The sequence below is a fragment of the Platichthys flesus genome, chromosome 2 (assembly GCF_949316205.1).
Source record: "Platichthys flesus chromosome 2, fPlaFle2.1, whole genome shotgun sequence".
Lineage (NCBI taxonomy): Eukaryota > Metazoa > Chordata > Actinopteri > Pleuronectiformes > Pleuronectidae > Platichthys > Platichthys flesus.
In genome coordinates this window covers 17,802,788-17,821,364 of record NC_084946.1, presented here as the reverse complement: position 1 = coordinate 17,821,364, position 18,577 = coordinate 17,802,788, and the positions used below count along the sequence as shown (strand labels likewise).

The following is an 18,577-nucleotide window of genomic DNA, read 5'->3' as shown; positions in this document are numbered from 1 at the left end:
TATTGTTCAGATCGTTGAGCAGCCTGTTCTGGCACGTTTTATAAATATATTCCAGGAACAACCTTAAAAAAAAAAAACATCTCGTAAATGCTGTCATGTCATAAAACGGCACATGCTCTGAACTGAGGAGGCACAGATGATCCTGGAGGGAAAGAAAACGTTATGCTCGAATGCATTTATTGATTATTTTTAAACAGTAAAAACGTTAACGGGGAAAAAATAGACACTGTTTAGTGCGCAGTAAGATATTTTCATAGCTTCATTTTAATATTAGAATTACATTTACTTTTACATTTTGCACAAATCCACACTCTATAATTGATCAAATTCAGGGTAAAATTCACCAAATGTCACTTGGCTCACTTCGTTTTTGGGATGAAGAGGAGGTCCGATAACACACCTCTTAATGGCGGCAGGTTGAGACCCTCTCTCGTTTTGAAAGATGGACACAAAAACATACAACAAATTTCTTTTTTTGTTTTTCAAAACGAGACGGAAACATAAAGAAGTCTTCCCTTTTTCAGCAAAAATATTCAGTGTGGTTAAACCTTCAGCTGTGCATTCACATGACACATGTAAGAGTCAACAGCAGGAGTGACTCCGGCAGGGGCTCACTTCATGAGTCAGGGAGTTTTGTCGTGCTCGAGCGTATTTGAAACTCTTTCGCTTCATACGTTGATATCAAAGTCCCAAAGTTTGTAACCAATATGTAAACACACAACTCTGTCACAAAGATGTACAGCTGGGACCCGTACAAATACATCACCCCCTGGTGCACTTTCGAACCAGACAAAAACAAAGCAGATTTCGAAATAATAAATAAAAGTAAGTTACACAATTGTAATAATAATAAGAGATATTACAGTTTTCTGATACTTTCGTTATTTTAACAGATCTATCTCGTATAGTGTGGACAGGAAGCTGAAGTTTTACAATATGACATTTAGATTATGACTGTCTGGTGGGAGGTGATGTACCAAAACCATCAAAGAAGAGATGATGATGAAAACCACTGATGGAGATGATGTGAAACACTCTGGTGCAAGCAGCTTTTCTTTCTGCCCTTGGTTTATATTTGACACGCGTGTGTTCTTGTCTCGTCTTATCCACTTAGTGATAAATTGGAAAAGCACACAGAAAAAAAAACAGAAATCTCTGAAAGGGGTTTATTTCCACATTCTTTAGCACAATGAGGAGAAATGGCAGCTGATGAGAGATCATGGCATCAAAATGACAAACACACTGTCGTCTTTACTCAGAATTAACATCATTATGCTACACAACATACGAGTCCTGATTCGACAACTTTTTAAATCACGTCAAAATTTGGCTCCAACCTAAACCACCAAGCCGATTACTAATGTTAAATTCACTTTCCTTTCATCTTAATTAGAATTAACTTCATTTAAAAAGGACTAGTTCCAGAATTTGGGAAATGTGTTCATTGCATTCTTGAGAGAGCAAGAAGGAAAGATAACAACTCCTGTCTTGAGGCTAAATGTGAAGCTGCAGCCAATCCAAGGTCAGTTTAAAACCGGAAACAAAAAGGGAAAATAGCAAATCCCACAATTTGAATATACAAATTCCCCCCCAGCAAAGCTGGAGCAATTACTGACTGAGTCTTCTGCTGGTTGCCTGGCAACAGGTTGTCCAACAGGTTTCAACGAGTTAGCTTTCAAGGAGCCGAATATATTTTTAAACGTTCAGCTATAAGGCTAACAGAGGCCCAATTTCTGAAGTGTTTCTACTGTTTCCTGGGTTTACGATAACAGGCATCTTGTTGCATCTTCATAAAGACATGATTCATATCAATATTCTCATCTAACTCAAAGTTTAAGAGCATAAAAGTGTATTTCCCAAAAAATATCCCTTAAACAGACACTTTTAAAACACGGTTTGGTGCAGAATCAGCAAGAGTTGGAAGATTTCTTTTAAAATCCAACCTGAAATATGAAACCACTTTGATTGAATCCCCTTTCAACAACAGAAGGGGACTTCTTTCTTTCTTTCTTTCTTTTTTGAAACATCAGACCGCCCTCATAAACAGCAGTGAAAATGTTTTCCAGCTTGATTATGAAAGGCACAGTGAACATTTTCCACAAATGGACTTTTTTACGGTACGTGCCCAGGTTTGAAGAATAAACAGAGCAAGCCCTTTTGTTAAACTACCCATAAAATAAATCCAGTTCGGGGATGTTGATTTCAGGAGTTGTTATCGTGACTTGGCTCCTTGCCCAAGCAAACAAGTTAACACCTGCGATCATCGCACCTCGTGTATGAACGAAAAATGAAAGTCATTGAAATGGAGTCAGTCACTGTTAGGTATGAGACTGGAAATGCCCCCACTTTGAGTTACAACTTTATTTTAACTGAAAGTGCGGTGAGAGCACAGGATTGGCATTGGTGCCTGAAAATAAAAGACTATTTAACATATCTATTCATTATTAATCAGTCAACACGGGAGGGATGAGCGGTAATGATGCTGTATTCACTGTTTGGGTGGTGGTGAGGTTACTGCGTTATAAAAGAATTGAAAAAAAAAAAATATATAATAATAAAGTTGACACGTTTCAACATGGATTTTTTTTTCACATTTTTTTCTTTTTAAATGCCATAAAAACACATGACACTATAATCTGAGAAATTAGATGCACCACTCGCTGATTCCTGTGTGAAACAGCAACACTAGTTTGAAAGTTTAATACAATAAAATTGAATTGAAGTACTGGCAAAGGTTTTACTGCTGGATGGCACTGTTAATGTGAGTCTAAGCAAACAAAGAGTCTGACAATCAAAACAGGCGTCTTTTTCATTTTTTTTTTTAAACTTTCATAGCTAAAACCGCACTATGAAACTTGAAAAGAAAACATTGAACCTGAAAAATAATAATAATAATAACAATTAGACTGCGGATTCACAGAAGAACAGGCGATTAAACACATTAAGCCCACAGCTCTATAGACTATTTAGAGTTCACACTTTACACATTGGTCTGATTAAAAATCAACAAAACAATAATTCAACTATTATTGCAAAAATGTAAACATCCCTCCTAGTCCATGACAATATCTCTACAAGTACAGTCAAAATGTCAGTCCTGGGACGAGCGAAGACTTATGGCCTTTTTCAAGGAGACCTTTTGTAATAATCGCTCATCAGCGTCTGATGTGGAGCAAAAATACAAACTGTCAACTTCTGATTTGAGGACATTCAAGGTTTCCGTGTTGGAAATCTATCAAAAAATTTATGAACCAAATTTATTGGGCGTTGTCGTCAGTATTTTAATAGGTGCTGAGTGGGGGAAATGATCGACAGTGAGTCACAGGTATGCATTATGAGTACACACCTAAGTTAGAGCAGACAGGTATTTGGGTAGGGCTGGAAAATCTTAATGTGACTCAGACTGACAACAGTGAATTTAAAAGCCAATCATCGCTTTGCAGTTAATCCTTACTTAAACTCAAGTCACACAGAAGCCAAAATGAGTGTCCTTATCAGAAGTCAAGAATTTGTTTTTCATATCTGAACTCTCTGTTAAAAATAAAACGATCAGGTTCAGCCAAGAGCCACAACACATCTGCATTTGAAGGCCTGCTTACGTTTATAAATCTAGAACATTTTGGCCTTCGTCTTTCGGCTGAACATGTCAACATGATGTGAGCGCTCAACACAAAGATGACAGCGTCAGTGGGCCTGTGCTTCCGGTACCTCTCCGAGAACAGACAGCCAGTGTGTCAGGAAAACAACCCGAAATGAAACATTCTCTGAAATCATGGCACATTACATTTTCTACCGCTCAGGGGGAAAACAAATTTCTCAGAAGAACACAACAATGCTACTTCTATTAACAACATGGTAAAAGATCTGACATCGCGTCATTTCGACAAGTACCTGTACAAGTACCTACATGGGCTACTGTTCGTATTTACATGTAGCAGCATAAAACCAACCGAGCTGTGATTATCAGACTACAAGATTACCGTCCTCGTCACTCGCTCTGAAATGGCTGTCGATGCGGATGAGGTGGAATGTGCAGTTTTTTATTATTTTTAATTTCTGTCATCCTTAAAAACTTGGATTCAGCTATGTACTGCTTTTTCACTTTTTGCCCGTCTGTCCTATAAATCCTAATGGCACGTTAGATTTTATTCATTGTACAGTTTGCAATTAAGTTTTGGCACTTAAAATATAAATACAGTCTCTCTGTTTCTTTTAAAAAATATAATTACGCACAGTCATAAAAGTAACATACCAGTTTCCAGTGATAATATGAGGTGAAACTTTGGTCTCCATATCACCAACTGGTTTAGAAAACGCTAGTCATCACATGGAAAACTAAATTAGTAAAAAAAAAAAAAAAAGAATAAATTAAGCATGAAATAAATAAATAAATATCTGACTATGAAGGTTGATTAATATTCTCACAAAAATCTCCACAGCATGACGTTTCAACATACTTAATAATAATCTGTTAAATCGACCACTCACACCTGACAATGTCAGATTGAGCACGTTTTAGGTGAGGTCATAGCTTAATGCCACTATTTGAGGTTACTGATGTCGCCATAAGAAACATTGGAATAAACTCTGCCTACATCGCTGACTGAGAGTGTCCATGAAGTATTTGGCCTCCTGCTTTTGGTAAAAAAAAAAAAAGGGGGAGAAGGTCGGACCTGTGGCTCCAGTGGAGAGCGAGTGTATCGTGACAAAGCAAGTTTCAGTGGCTCCCGGGGTCGAAAGTGCAACGTGACAAGCGTAAAACCGCTGTGGACCTTCCGCAGGTCAGGGATGATATGCAGGAGACGTGATCAAAAGATGATATGCTACTTTTTTCATTTTGCTGCATGTGGATAAGGAGGGAGCGAAAGCTTGTTTAAACTGTGTGTGTGCTACGTTTACCGTTGTTCAGTTTTAAGTCTAATTCTCCTGCGGTTATGTTTATTTTATTCCACTTTTTCAACTGGATTTGGACAAAACTATTCCTAAAATATGATAAAATACAATTCCATAGGATTGTGTGCAAAATGCTCTACAGGCATATCGTAACAAAGAACTTCTATCAGCCACAACATCACTTAGGTGCTTGCGTTGAGGTATGAACATTGTCCAGTATCTTGGCCGAACTTTAAAAATTTCCAAAATACTTATCAGAACTTTCTGTAAAGAGTCACGTTTCTGACTCAAAACTATTTAAACATTGGGTGGGGTGATAATTAATAATAAAAACAATATTAGTGATTGAAGATGGGTTTCTCAAAGTTTGGTAATACAGCATGGCATGAATACTTCAACTGAGAATGGAGGTCAGTGCTCCGAGTCATAGCTAAGCATAAAATCATAAATGTATGATTTTCCTCGGTATGTATGATTTTATGCTCATGTATACACTTCCATATATCCAGCAAAAAGTATTTGCAGTAACAACTGCAGATTTCCCAAAAGAGCTTCACTGCCCATGTCTGATAAATAAGGATTAAAATGGCAAATTCTCCTCAAAGATTTCTTATTTCCTCTTGCACAGAGTGTTTTCAGTAGGTTTCTAATTAGGTACCTGTATTTGTGTTAGTCAGCCCGACAGTTGAATGGATGGATGACAGTGACGGGTCCAGTGTGCTAAGATGAGGATAAGCCATCATCTGTCTTCATCGCTCCTCTTCAGTTCGAACACTGTTCACAGAGGCAGGTCTGTGCTGTTGTGGCGAGTCTTTCTGGAAGTCCCGTCATCCCTGGGCAGAGCTTTCTGCAGGTTGGACATGGCAGCGGTCTTCTTTAGGTCAATGACTGCGTAGCATTCGCTGCGCCGGGGTGCCTGTGCGCCACATTTTATGGGTGGCAGGCGCTGGTGCTGTGGCTGGGGCTGGGCACCCCCGCCGCCGAGGGCTTGGCAGGGAGGTTCTCCCTCTAGGTCCACCTGGATGTAATTCAGCTGCCGTGATGGAGGCATGTGGCCGTGCTCACAGCCTCCGACCCCTGACCTTGATCGTCTGCCGAAATCAAAGCTAAATATTCCTCCCCCTCTGTCCGTCTGACATGGCCGGGGATGCGGGGGACAGGCATGTTGGAGCCGGGGTGGCTGGACCTGCTCTGTGTTGACATAGTTCTGCAGGGCGTCTCTGTGGATGCGACCATCCTGGTGGTACCCATTGGGTGTCCCAGGGCCTTCGGAGAACTCATACTCATCAAAGTCCTCTTCTTCCTCCTCGTACTCTTCATCATCCTGCTCGTCATCATCCTCCTCCTGCTCGTCATCACGCTGCAGAGCGCTGTACTCCCACACCGGGGGCAGAGAGGGCAGGTTCTCGTAGTTCAGCAAAGCTGTCCGACGGTGTCCCCCACCCATGCCCCTCTCACAGGCGTAGCCTTGCGGGGGGAGAGACGACGGGCCGTGAGGGTGGGGGTGCAGGAGGGAGTGGGAGTGACTGTCCCCGGTACTGCTGCTGCTGCTGGAACCCACAGACTGCGACACGCTGCTGGGGCTCAGCCGCTGCTTCCGGCCGCTCCTCAGGCCGTTGATGTTCTCGTAGGTGAGCTCACCGCCCTGGCAGCTGTCGGGGTGCTTGTGCCCCGGGTGGCGGTGCGCATGGTGATGGAAATGGTGATAGGAGTGAGAGTTGCACAGGTGCATCGTGGGCTCATCTCCCTCTGTCTCTGAGCCTGTTGCACCCTCTACTGGCTGAAGGTTGTGAGGATTGTGCCCATGCCTGTCCCGCTCTCTCTCCCTCTCTCTCTCAAGCAGATGGCGCTGTGCTGGAGTGGGGCCCAGCATGAATTTGACCTCCTGTGAGGACGGCTGTAAAAACACCTGAGGATCTTTGCGCTCCTCCAGGGGACAGCACCGCAGGTTGGGCTGCGGGTTTCCTTGTCCCCCGATGGGCATGGCTCCCCGTGTTGTTTCAGTGAAAGGGCCGGGCCGCACCTCAGGTAGGGAGTGCACACAGTGACGCATAGAGAGATCCCCCTCCATGCTTACAGTGTTTACATAGGTGTGGGTCTGTTGGGGGGGAAATACAAACTGGGTGAAAATGTGAACAAAGCACAGATGCTGTGAGCCATGAGGAGCATGAATCTTACCTGGTCGTCCAAACCCATGAGACTATGTCCATGATCATCAGCAAGAGAGGGTTGGGAGGAGTCGCCTCTGATTGGATAACCAGGGTATCCATTGGGGAAAGCCTGCACAGGGAATGCTGGAGCTGCAAACACAGATAAGTGTGACCATGTAAAACTCCAGATAAAGAATTATGGGTGAATGGATAGTGTTTGTGGGTAGGTGGAGTATTGATTCAGTGAGACCAACACATGCAAACATGCCAAACAAAGAGAATTGAAAAGCATCAAACAACAGATTTGTGTTTCTATGTTTTCAAAAAAATGAGTAAGGAAAAAAAATGTTCTATACCTTATCTTCCAGCCATATTTACTTATTTAGTATTCTGTTTAGAACTTTTTTCTTTATTGTATCAAGTACAGTCGAAATTGTTTTGATTTGGCTCAATAGATTCAATAGCTGTCCCTGTGTCTTGCTTAATTAAAGACCATGTTTTATTCCCTAAACGTGTTCAGCCATCTTGCTTTCATCAGAGTTGTCAAATGTCAAGTAACAGGTATCATTCAGTCATTAGCTAACTTTTGCACCAAAAACTTTTTATATTATTTGACTGAATTCCACAAAGTTCTGTTGTTCTCTTCTCGCTGCAGCAGTAGAGCGTTTTGCGTAAAAGAATTCAGGTAATAATAATAATGACTTTGACTGACCTATTTCACACTGATTTTCCACAATCATCCTTTAATACATATAAAAAAATTGATCGTAAACATCTAATGTTTTAGTAAGATTCGAGCAGGATGTATCTTGACACCAGGACCACGACAGACAATATTTTTATATGATCATTTTGTCGCGGTTGTGATATAAAAAGACACATTTGATGACAACAGCTGTCACACAACACTAAACAGCTGTATGAAGCGGGAGTCGGCCGCTGCGGCCTGATGTGCTATTTGTGTTTGTGTGGCCGTGTGACTCACTGTTGGGAGTCTGTGGCGTGCGGGCCATCTCCATCTCCGGCGTGTGACCGCTGCGACTCATCATCATCGACTCTTCCACAACGTTGATGCTGTTACATTGCATCAGCTCCTGGAGCAAGTTGAAGATCTCCTCGGCCCGGGAACACTTGAAGGCAAAGATTCCTAATGTTAAGGGAAGACAAATAAAAACATTGTTATAGTTCAATCAGTCTTAAGAAGAGGGTGAGGTCTGCAGTGACACATGTGTGCAGAGGCTGATTAAATCGGCACGATGCTATTTTAGCTTTAGGATGCTAAAGGTTCATGAGAAAGTTGGTGCTACAAGTCAAAGCCACAAGACACAAAAACTGACAGGCTAGTCTTTTTGTTTGTATGCTACTTTAACAAGATTATACATTAGCTGTCTTTAACTAAACAAGATAAAACAAACAGCAAATAGCTCTCCTGAAAATAAGCCTAGTAAGAAACTCTATACTACAGTGCACTAAGTTTGAATATTTAAGGTAGGTATCTGCAATTGACTAGCCTGGATTCCAGACGAACTTAGCCCCGCCCACAACATTTGAGGTCGGGAAGTTCGGTCTGGCATTGCTCCGTTGGGGAGAAACTACGCCCGAACAGAAGTTGTTCGAACCAATCAGATTGTCAGGGCGGGCTTTATACCATGACGGACAGATGATCAAGAGTAACGTAATCAACCACGTCACCAAAGAGCGCTTGGGCCCCCCGGTCTCTTTTCTCTGATGCCTCAGATGAACATGCTTCTTCAGCCTGGTGTCCTTCATTGTCTGTCCATTTTTTAAACACGGGAATGTCGCGTTCCAACCGTGTTAATAAGTTCTTACAGGACCGACAAATGCTATATGATTTTTTTGATGTGTTGTGGAGTTGTAATCCTAAACGGAGAACTTGTTCGTATGTGCATTCACCTTTACTGTTTCTCTAAAAAATGCTGATCGTGCTGGTAAGGTCTCTGTGTATCCTTAAATTATTTTTACAACACTGGCAAAAATCGTATTTTCTCATCTTCTTCTTCTACTTCTTCCAGCGTGAGTGCAGTTGAGTTCTGGTGACAACAACTATGCGTCGCTGTAACATACGTCACATACTACGTCGCTCTGATTGGTTGTAGGTCTATCCAATTGAACAAAGAGGCATTTTTTTTCCTGGTTCGGTTGAAACACACCCCATAATCACAGCCCAATGGAGCGGTATCAGACTCATATTCTGACTAGAATTATGAGTAGGACAACGTCAGGCCAGCAATTGACAAGTCTCGTTGCTGATTGGGTGGAGGCACTGTCGGGGTGTTTTGTTGTTTGTTGCTGTGATTTCTTATTTATTTTCAGGGCCATCACAAAATTAGTAAATGATAAAACACACATAAATAAGAGAACCTGCCAGCATCATGACTCTATGGCTCTGTAGCAGAACAAGAGAAGCAGAGCGTTTGTACCGACCCTGCCCAGTCTGACAGCGGCGACCACTCTCAAAGGAGAACAGGTTGGAGTCGTAGCCGTAGCGTCGCAGGCAGAGATACGGCCACCGGATGGCGTCTCTCTTGCGTGTGTGAAGAATGAGCTCGGTCTGTGTGAGCTCCATGATGCCAGAGCCCAGCTCGTTGCCCTCATCATCCACATTGGTGACCTACAAATCAGAAAAACATGAAGAGAAGGAACTAAAAGTGCAGAGTTTTTAGGATATTACAGCCCAACAATATGGAATATGGCAGTACACATGGGGCCTTCATAATACCGACCGTATAAGAAAGGTTTAGTATTATTGACCTTGAATTTGGTGAGATGGTTGTCTCGGATGGGGTCTCTGTACAGACAACTCCAACAGCTCCCCATAGCTTCAGCAGGCCAGCTGAAACCTGTCAGGGAGGAAGCAAACATCATCACACACTCTCCTAACAACTTCTCCTAACAACGTCTATGTATTTATGCAACATAAACAGATCGAAACCAAACATTACGAGTTCAATTTAAGGTCAATAAGATTTAGAGCTTGTAAAGTCACGAGTTTTTAGCTTGAATTAGCCTTAGTGAATCTGCAAAACAAAGTTACATCGGAGTTTGTAGAGAGGCGATGTTACACAAATACACTGGAAAAGAAGCACTTTTGTGAACATCTGTGAACAGGGACAAAACAAAAACCTGCGACTGAAACTTAGCGCTTAAATTTCCCACAGTGTCTGTGACACTGAAATCACAGGAATGAATTTTGACTCTGTTTCTTCTCACAACTCTGATTGGATGATGATAATCACAAATACAGATCTTTTCCGGACAACTACAAACTTTAGAATTATTTGTGAGCATCACTTTAAAAGTGCATTCATTTTAATGACTCTAATTTGAACCCATGAAACTCATGATGATTTGAACTTCTTACTCAGTCCAGGCCATCAGTGTGAAGGGATGCACGTCTCAATCCCAGGATCTTCTACTGGACATCTGCATCACAAGCCACTTAGTTTGATGGACTGACATCTTCGAGAGAAGCACGACGTTCTTCCCCCTGAAACCGTATTATGTTAGAAATATGTTCAAAAAAAATGACTAATAATAAATACCACAGTAAATACCTTATTAAGAAGGCTGAGAGTTGGTAATAATGACATGACATACCCTGTATCCGTATCAGCAGCGGTACTGACCATACAGAAGCTTGGCTCCATACACACTCAAATCTGCTTTATTCATCTATATTATTATAAAAATAGTTTTATAATAGTTTTTTTCACTAATCATTTACATTATTTCATTCACTTTGGGGCTTTGAATGAACAATTGTAATAACACATCAAGCACAATGTTATATTAACGTTGAAAATCAGACAGAACATTTTAAGTGCAACCAATTCGAAACTTGAATGATAATGTAAGTTGTTTTCTTCTTCTACAGTTTCTCACATGAGAATTTGTGGCTGTACACTGAATATTTACAGTATCCGTAGTAAAGAGTGAACTTGATATTCAACCGTAGTAAATGTTAAAGGTAAACTGAACATCTTTGAGTAAAACTACGTTGATCAATGTAATCTGGGACTTAATGATGTTTAATGATGAGGAAAATAAACACATAATTGCACCCGTAAGACTGATGGTATCCAGAGTTAGAACTTGAGTAAATGTACACAGTACTATAAGAATAATGTACTTGTACTTGTGAGGAAATTACACAGAGTTCCAGGAAAGCAAAAAGTCAATGTGAAGCAACAAATTTGACTTTTCCATCAAATACACGTAACAATCTGAGAAGTCAAACCTGTGACGCTCAGTACACAATATCACTCCTGAGTCCTCAGTGTGTGGGTGTGTGTGGCTGACAAGGAGCTTACACACACCCCTACACAAACCTACACACACCTACACACAAACACACCTCTGCATCACCATGTGGGCTCAAACCTGGGCCTCCACATCTGACTGGAGATGCCACTCAACACACACTTAGTCAGCTTCTCTCACAAACACACACACACACACACACGCAGCTACCTTGAATCAATCCGAGTAGGCTAAGGAGCTAAGCTACAGCAAACACACACACGCACACGCACACACGCATCTTATCACAGTGGATGTGTGCGTTTCCCTCCAGCAGAGAAACACACACACTCTGGCTCCATGAAGCTCAGCCGACACGCAGCCCCCCAAAACAAGCCGACGGCGGGGCTTCACCTTCCGCCCGCCGATGTGCAGAGAGCCCGGTGCTGCAGCGGTGCTACCACCACCACCACCACCACCACCACCAGCAGCAGCAGCAGCACCAGTAGCACCACCACGACACTTACATGCACAAGCACACGGTCCAACGAGCATCTGTCCCCGCCACAGTAGCGTGGACCCACAGCATGAACGTGCGAGTGGAGGCGGACGGCGACGGGTTGCTACTCACATGTCTGGCACGGGTCTTTTTTTCTGTATATCTAGATTAGCCCTAATGCGAGATAAGCACCGAGGAGGCTGCGATCAGCGGCGGCGGCGGCGGCTGCTGCTGGAGCTGGAGGTGCCGGCGGCAGCTGGATGTGGCATCTCCCCGACACAGGGCGCGTAAAAGGACGCAGTGGAAAACGATGTTGTTGTTTTTTGCCCTCTCCCATTACGCCCCCCTACTGCAACACGGGCCTCTGCCTGTGTGACATTTCCCGAGCAGCTGGGGTGAGAGTTCACCGGCAGACAACGAGGCTGAGAGGAGCGGCAAGAAGGTACGAGACGCTGGAGGACCACGGGAGGAAGAGGAGGAAGAGGAGGAGGACCAGGAGGAGGAGGAGAGGTGTGCCCGCTGCCCGCCTGACAGGAGGGCGACGAGGGGGGAGGTACCCCACTGCCACGGGAGGAGAGAGCATCGCTGTCTGCACTGCGATGGAAGAGTCAAGAGTAAAGTGCTGTATGTGTGTCGTTGCTTTTAGACAATAGGTATGAATATGTATATGTGTGTTTACAACTTGTATTCTGTATGCTTTCCTTTCATCCTCCAACTCTATGAGGCTCAAGGAGATGGGAGCAGCCCCTGGTGGGTCAGGTTATCCTCATACCAGAGTGGTTCGTTATTATTAGTATATATAATCCATTCATGAATCCCGAAGATTGATCCAAATGTCCAAAAGATAACAAAACAACGTTAAAGGGATAATGCACCCAAACATGTAAACTTATTATCTACTCACCACAATGCCGATGGAGGGGTGGGTGAAGGGTTTGAGTCCAAAAAACACTTCTGGACTTCCAAATACAATTGAAGTAAATGATGACCACAAAAAAGATACATTAAAAAAACATAAACGGCCTCCACAAAGCACCTGTGGTGTTATCCAAGTGTCTGTAAGCCCTGGCATACTAATTTGCTTGAAACATTAGAGCATTAATTAAATGTTTTAAGCCTAAATCTCCTCTGAAATCCATGTGCGAACACGGCTACATAGGAGGATATCAGAGGACATTTACGATTCCGGATATTTAAAAGCATGTTGTAAATGATGATGTTTCGAGTAGACAATGAGTGACTTTTCATTTTTGCTATTATTTATTTTGTCTTTTTTGGTAAAGTTTGTATATATGTCTGGGAAGATTATCCATCATCCAGGTTATGAAGTTCAGAAGTTCAGAAGTTGTTCAAGTGTACATATGCTTCTTCATCAGAACTGAAGAAGCCTCTTGGATGAGAGATGAAAACTCTTCAAGAAACACAAGCACGTCCAGTTGCATACTAACTCTATACTCAGAAGTTGTACACATAGTATGTGTACAACTTCTGAGTATAGTTTGTAGACATGTCGCTGTTTGGATTGTCATTTTTTCTGCGTTTACAGTAATTAACACACAGAAAACTGTAAGAACACGTCGGATTATTTCATGATGGACAAGGAGCAAATAATGCATCACCATGACAACAAAGTTTCTTGAAAAAACGTCCTGTTCCTAGTTGTTGGCGATATGAGCAGATCTGAGGATTTGGGGTCGAGTCACAACTCTCTCTTTGTACATAGCACGTGTGTAAATTACCAACAATGTCAGAACCACCCAGACGAAAAGTCAGGAACTTGCAATATTCCATCCTGAAGGTCTTCAGAGTTATCTGAGTAAAATTAAGCAAGATATTAATAAGCAGCTAAATGTAATATGTGTAAGCACAGAGTCAATCACTTTGCATTGCCAGTGTCTGCTGCGATTACTATGAACTGATCATGAACATGTCTTCGGGGCAGGACTCTAAACAAAGATGTGAAATTTGGCAAAGATTCAAAAGTGTGGAGTCTAGTTACAATATTTCTACTACTACTACTAAAGACTTTCATAGCAAGTGATTGAAATTCGTAGCAGGTTGACCACTTCACTTCCAATTCGGTCAGAAAAGCTTAACAACCATGACAACGCTTTGTTGCTAATAACAGTGTTGCTTTGTTTGCTTCAAAAAACTGAAAATGCCGTGCCACGCTACGGACTTGTTAAAGTTTTAAGATTAGATTAACGCATTTTGACATCATTTTGAGTTTGTTAGTCTCAGCAGAGTCTCAATAGATGCGTCTCCCACATTTCACACAAACGGGACAATGTTAAGGGGAGTTGGCCTCGATTTGACTTTGCAGCTGAGCCTTGAGTTTTCCAGCATGTTTAGACTCTGGGGGATTAATTATAAACCTAAGAAATACAGTTGGGTCCGAGCATTGCTGGGTGGTCTGGCTCTAGATACAGTGCTGACGTTCTCACAAAGTGACCACAAAGTCTGTGTGGCGTTCAATTGTCCAGGAGCTTTTTATCTCATACACCGTCTCTAGACTCGATGTGTTTTTACATCTTTTTGAATAACAATTGAAGTCTCTGCATAGACATGACTCTTTGTCACGCTTTGCTAGGTTTTAAGTTTGTGACATTTGTTGAGAATTTCATCCACTTTTTTCCTCTAACAGTCTCTAATGTGTTTAGATGTCATGTGCTTTTGGATTAACCGTGTTTTTAAGGCTTGACTTGCCAGAGGCCTATCCTTTAACATGTAACAATACAAGATGGTTATTTAAAACCCTCACAGAGGAACAGGAGGTTGGAGTTATCTTGACGTTTACATCATCTTTGTTGTCAAGTCTCCAGTCTCGTATCCAGCTGTTTGCACTTTGTAAAGCATCCAGGAAATAAAAATAACTCACTGATAACGTTCATTTCTGTATTTATAGACCACACTGGTGATATAATACATGTTTGTTTAGGCCCTAAAAACCCACAACCTACGACTCTGAAGCTGGTTTCTGATTGGGAGACAAGGTAACAGAGAAATTATGATATAGGCCTATAACAAGTGGAGGTCAATGGATTAATCAATCAATCAATTAATCAATCAATAAGTTAATTAATCAAGCAAGAAATCTGTTGCAGATAAAATAGCAGATCTGTCTTATCTCCCTGATACTACCCCAACTACTACATCTACGTCTACCACTTCTACCAACAATAATGTAGCTACAGTCAACTTTATTGTTAAAATAAAAACTCTCTATATCTAAGAGAGAGGGTATGTACAATTACAGAATTTTAAGTTTCTTTTTGTCATAGCTATCTAGTAAACTTTATACATATTTACAAAAAGGGATTTTTCCCCCAAAAATGAAAATTAACTCATTATCTACTACAATCTCTACAAGTCCACAAAACGAGGGGTAGACAAATTTGGCCACCACTTCTTCAAACATGAATAAACAACTTTAAAAAAAACCTAAAATGTCTCCTTACTACTACTGTGATGTCATCAAAGTTTCTCTAAGCATCGATATTCAAATTTGACCTTAAATAGCGTCATTTACAACATGTTTTTATCCTAAATGCCCTCTGATACCCTCCCGTGGAGCTGCGTTCATGTTTTGTGGACTCAAACACTCCACCCCTCCATCGGTGTAGTGGTGAGTAGATAATGAGTGAATTTCCATTTTTGGGTGAACTCTGCCTTTAAGTCTTAATGTTGAACCATACAGTTCTGTCTTCTCTTGTGAATTAGAAATTCTCCCATTAATAAAACGAATTGAATAAAAACGTAATTACAACTTCAGCTATTCCACTGTTCGTTGAATTAGAAACCAACTTCGGTGACGTCACTGGCAAGTCATCCTGCGGGCCAATGGCTGGTGGGTGCGCGGCGACGTCACTACCCGCGTGTGGCTCTGGGAGTGTGTGCAGAGATAACGCAACCCCGCCCCTCCCAACCCTTATATCACAACACAGCAGCATGCAACAGCAGCACGGTGTGTGTGTGTAGCCGCAGCTCGAGGACACGACAAAATACAACACAAAACAAAGGAGCTGACACCAGGGAGAAGGGTGAGTGCGCTGATCTCACGACAGACCCACAATCGAGGAACCAAACAAGGAACCAAAGTCCGTAACTTTACGACACTGAACTTGGACCCGTTTGACAGCTTTTCTAAATTCCATCGCGTCTTACTGTGTGGATTCTTAATGTGCACACAAACTACGGAGATCAGATCCGTTAACAGCCTCATAACCAAACCTAACCCTGGTTTTTTATCAACATCACACGAGTCTGGGGTTCGATCACATGTCCTGAACTTCCGCATCCCAAAGCCACTGGGACTGGGCAGGTTAAAGAGAGCAGGGACTTCAGGATGCAAAGGTTCATGGTCCAGTCTTCATAAGTTACACTCATCTGAATGTGCAGCAGTTATACCAGCTGACTCCAACTGGATAAACCAACAAAGCACGAAATACCTCAAAATAATGCTGGTATATTGGATTCATATTGGATTTATGGAGCTGTTACTGATACTGAAGTGCTGGAGTTAAATACTGATTCATTTAATGTGTTCATTTTTTACTTTAAACAAGTTTTGTCTACAGACTCCACTCCCTGTCAGCTCCACCCTCATATATTTCTAATGGCTTCCCCACAACTGTGAGGTGAGGTCAAGGCAGGTCAGACAATCCTTTATTTGCCTTTTGGCTTACTGTGTTCGTTCCCAGTAAGGTTGAGTTGGGCCACATCAGCTCTTTGAAACATAAAGGCTGGACGCAACACAGCGAACAACAAACAAACAGCTGACGGATATTTTTCTCCATCTATCACATTGTTGACGTTTCTGCTCTACGTATGGTGTGATCGTCCTTTCCATCAAGATACATGAATTCTTCTCAGAGAAAGCAATGAAAATATTCAAAAAAAGCCCCATCTAAACAAAAGACAATTGCCGAATCCACTCCAAACTTTGATTGGTTCTTTCCTGACCTCGACCACACCCCTCCACCAAGTGTTAAACTAATCCACCCAGTAGTTTTTGTCTAATCCTGCTAAATAACAGACAAAGGCAGATAAAAATATAACCTTATTTAAGGCGGTAGTTCATTTATAGCAATGGCTGCATTGAAAACAAAAAAAGTGGTCTACATTATATGTAATGGAGTTTGTTAGATATGCTTCTTGTGCTGCACTGAGTTGAGCCCGACCGATCCGGTGAATATCATTCATCTTTGCCGATCTATGTTGATCTGATACAAAACAGCCTCAGGACAAGTTTATCAGGTTTTCTCTTACTTCTAAGTCCTTGTTATCAAGATGCAGCCCGTCCTTGGCCAACAGTTGTGTGTTCCGAGTCCCTCGATTGCAGAGCAACAATTGTAGAGCTGGATATTGTTTGACATGTCTTGATCTGATCATCTGATCAAAAGTAATTATCAGTTACAAATTGTAAATGCGGAGCAGAGGTTCCATTTTTATAATGTTTCCTGCTCTTATCTCAGAAAATGTGGCTGCCTTTGATTGGACTGACCGGCCTGCCCCACCTGGGTGGGCTCTACGGGGGCTTTATCACACGCAAAGAGGTGAAGACCTGGTACCCAACCCTGCAGAAACCATCATGGCGCCCGCCCAACGCTGCATTCCCTGTAGTCTGGACTTGTCTGTACACGAGCATGGGGTGAAGATCATATTGATTTGTACAGTCTTTCACTCTCTGCACCACCCTCATTTTATAAAATAATACATATATTTATTTTTTCTATGGTGCAGATACAGCTCCTACCTGGTGTGGAAGGAACTGGGAGGTTTCACTGAGGATGCACTGGTTCCACTGGGACTATATGGGCTACAGCTAGCTCTGAACTGGGCCTGGACTCCTATTTTCTTTGGTGCACACAAGTTAAAACTGGTAGGTTTGACCATAGTTATTTATGCTTATCTGGGAAAAGATTCAAGTCAATATTCTGCATTGTTGTCGCTATTACACCCGCTCTCTCTTTCTCTGCCCATTTCAGGCCCTCATGGAGATTGTGCTCCTCACTGGGACTGTCGGAGCCACCATGGTGTCTTGGTATCCCATCAGCCGCACCGCCACTCTGCTCATGGCGCCCTACCTGACCTGGCTGTGCATCGCCACCACTCTCAACTACTGCATATGGAGAGACAACCGTGAGGAAAAGAAGGAGTAGAGGACGTCTCATTGCACTTTGCCCGGAGCACTTCAATTCAGAATCAAGACATAATTCAGTGTTTTTAAATTAATTTGAGATTCACAAACTAGTCCGACTATGTTAGAGGAACGATGGTATTAAATCACCTCGTCAAAGAATGATCAATATCTGTGTATGTGATGGCCAATATTCAAAATGACGTATCCATGCAAGGTATGTCATCAGAATTTGTCCATTCATATTGAACACAAAAAGGCAATATTCACCATGCTATGTCTAAAAAGTTGTGATTTAAAAAAAAAAAAAGAATGTATTGGTTTTTTTAATGAAAACTGTCCCATGTGCTTTACTGATGAATACATATGTTTTAGTTACTGCTATAAATCTACTCAAATAAAAGATTTACCTCCAAATTACCTTTTTGAATGTTTATCACTTCCAACACAGTCCGAGAAGAATGGTAGATAAAGATGGTCAAAGATTTAGACTGAGCAGGTGTTGGCCTCAAGAAAATTTATTGTTAGAAATAGGATTTTCATTTATGTTTTTCAGGCCATGTAACAATCTAGCACTATAACTGTAAATCACAGAATCTCAACCATACACACTCAGCAGCTCAGATTCGGCCCAAA

General features: G+C 41.9%; 2 protein-coding genes across 2 annotated transcripts; one reads left to right on the top strand and one right to left on the bottom strand.

The window, feature by feature from the left end:
• Positions 1-244: 244 nt before the first annotated feature.
• Positions 245-10,521, bottom strand: frs3 (fibroblast growth factor receptor substrate 3). The gene is made up of 6 exons (XM_062403267.1): positions 10,426-10,521; positions 9,816-9,904; positions 9,489-9,675; positions 8,029-8,190; positions 7,072-7,193; positions 245-6,991 (listed from the first exon to the last, which is right to left on the bottom strand). Exons 2-6 carry the CDS (start codon positions 9,879-9,881, stop codon positions 5,672-5,674), a joined length of 1,857 nt encoding a protein of 618 aa, XP_062259251.1. The 5' UTR covers positions 9,882-9,904; positions 10,426-10,521; the 3' UTR covers positions 245-5,671.
• Positions 10,522-15,699: 5,178 nt separating this feature from the next.
• tspo (translocator protein) lies at positions 15,700-18,361 on the top strand. The gene is made up of 4 exons (XM_062403254.1): positions 15,700-15,842; positions 17,277-17,452; positions 17,545-17,683; positions 17,790-18,361. The coding sequence occupies exons 2-4, from the start codon at positions 17,280-17,282 to the stop codon at positions 17,961-17,963; spliced, it is 486 nt and encodes a 161-aa protein (XP_062259238.1). The 5' UTR covers positions 15,700-15,842; positions 17,277-17,279; the 3' UTR covers positions 17,964-18,361.
• The last annotated feature ends 216 nt before the right edge of the window (positions 18,362-18,577 follow it).

What these genes read in the sequence shown, in the direction of transcription:
- frs3 (XM_062403267.1), bottom strand. Translation starts at nt 9,881, where the DNA reads ATGGGGAGCTGTTGGAGTTGTCTGTACAGAGACCCCATCCGAGACAAC. An exon ending in ACCATCTCACCAAATTCAAG is followed by an intron (nt 9,676 to 9,815) that starts GTCAATAATACT and finishes TCTGATTTGTAG; the next exon opens with GTCACCAATGTGGATGATGA. An exon ending in CACGCCACAGACTCCCAACA is followed by an intron (nt 7,194 to 8,028) that starts GTGAGTCACACG and finishes CTGTGTTTGCAG; the next exon opens with CTCCAGCATTCCCTGTGCAG.
- tspo (XM_062403254.1), top strand. Translation starts at nt 17,280, where the DNA reads ATGTGGCTGCCTTTGATTGGACTGACCGGCCTGCCCCACCTGGGTGGG. An exon ending in TGTCTGTACACGAGCATGGG is followed by an intron (nt 17,453 to 17,544) that starts GTGAAGATCATA and finishes TCTATGGTGCAG; the next exon opens with ATACAGCTCCTACCTGGTGT. An exon ending in GTGCACACAAGTTAAAACTG is followed by an intron (nt 17,684 to 17,789) that starts GTAGGTTTGACC and finishes TGCCCATTTCAG; the next exon opens with GCCCTCATGGAGATTGTGCT.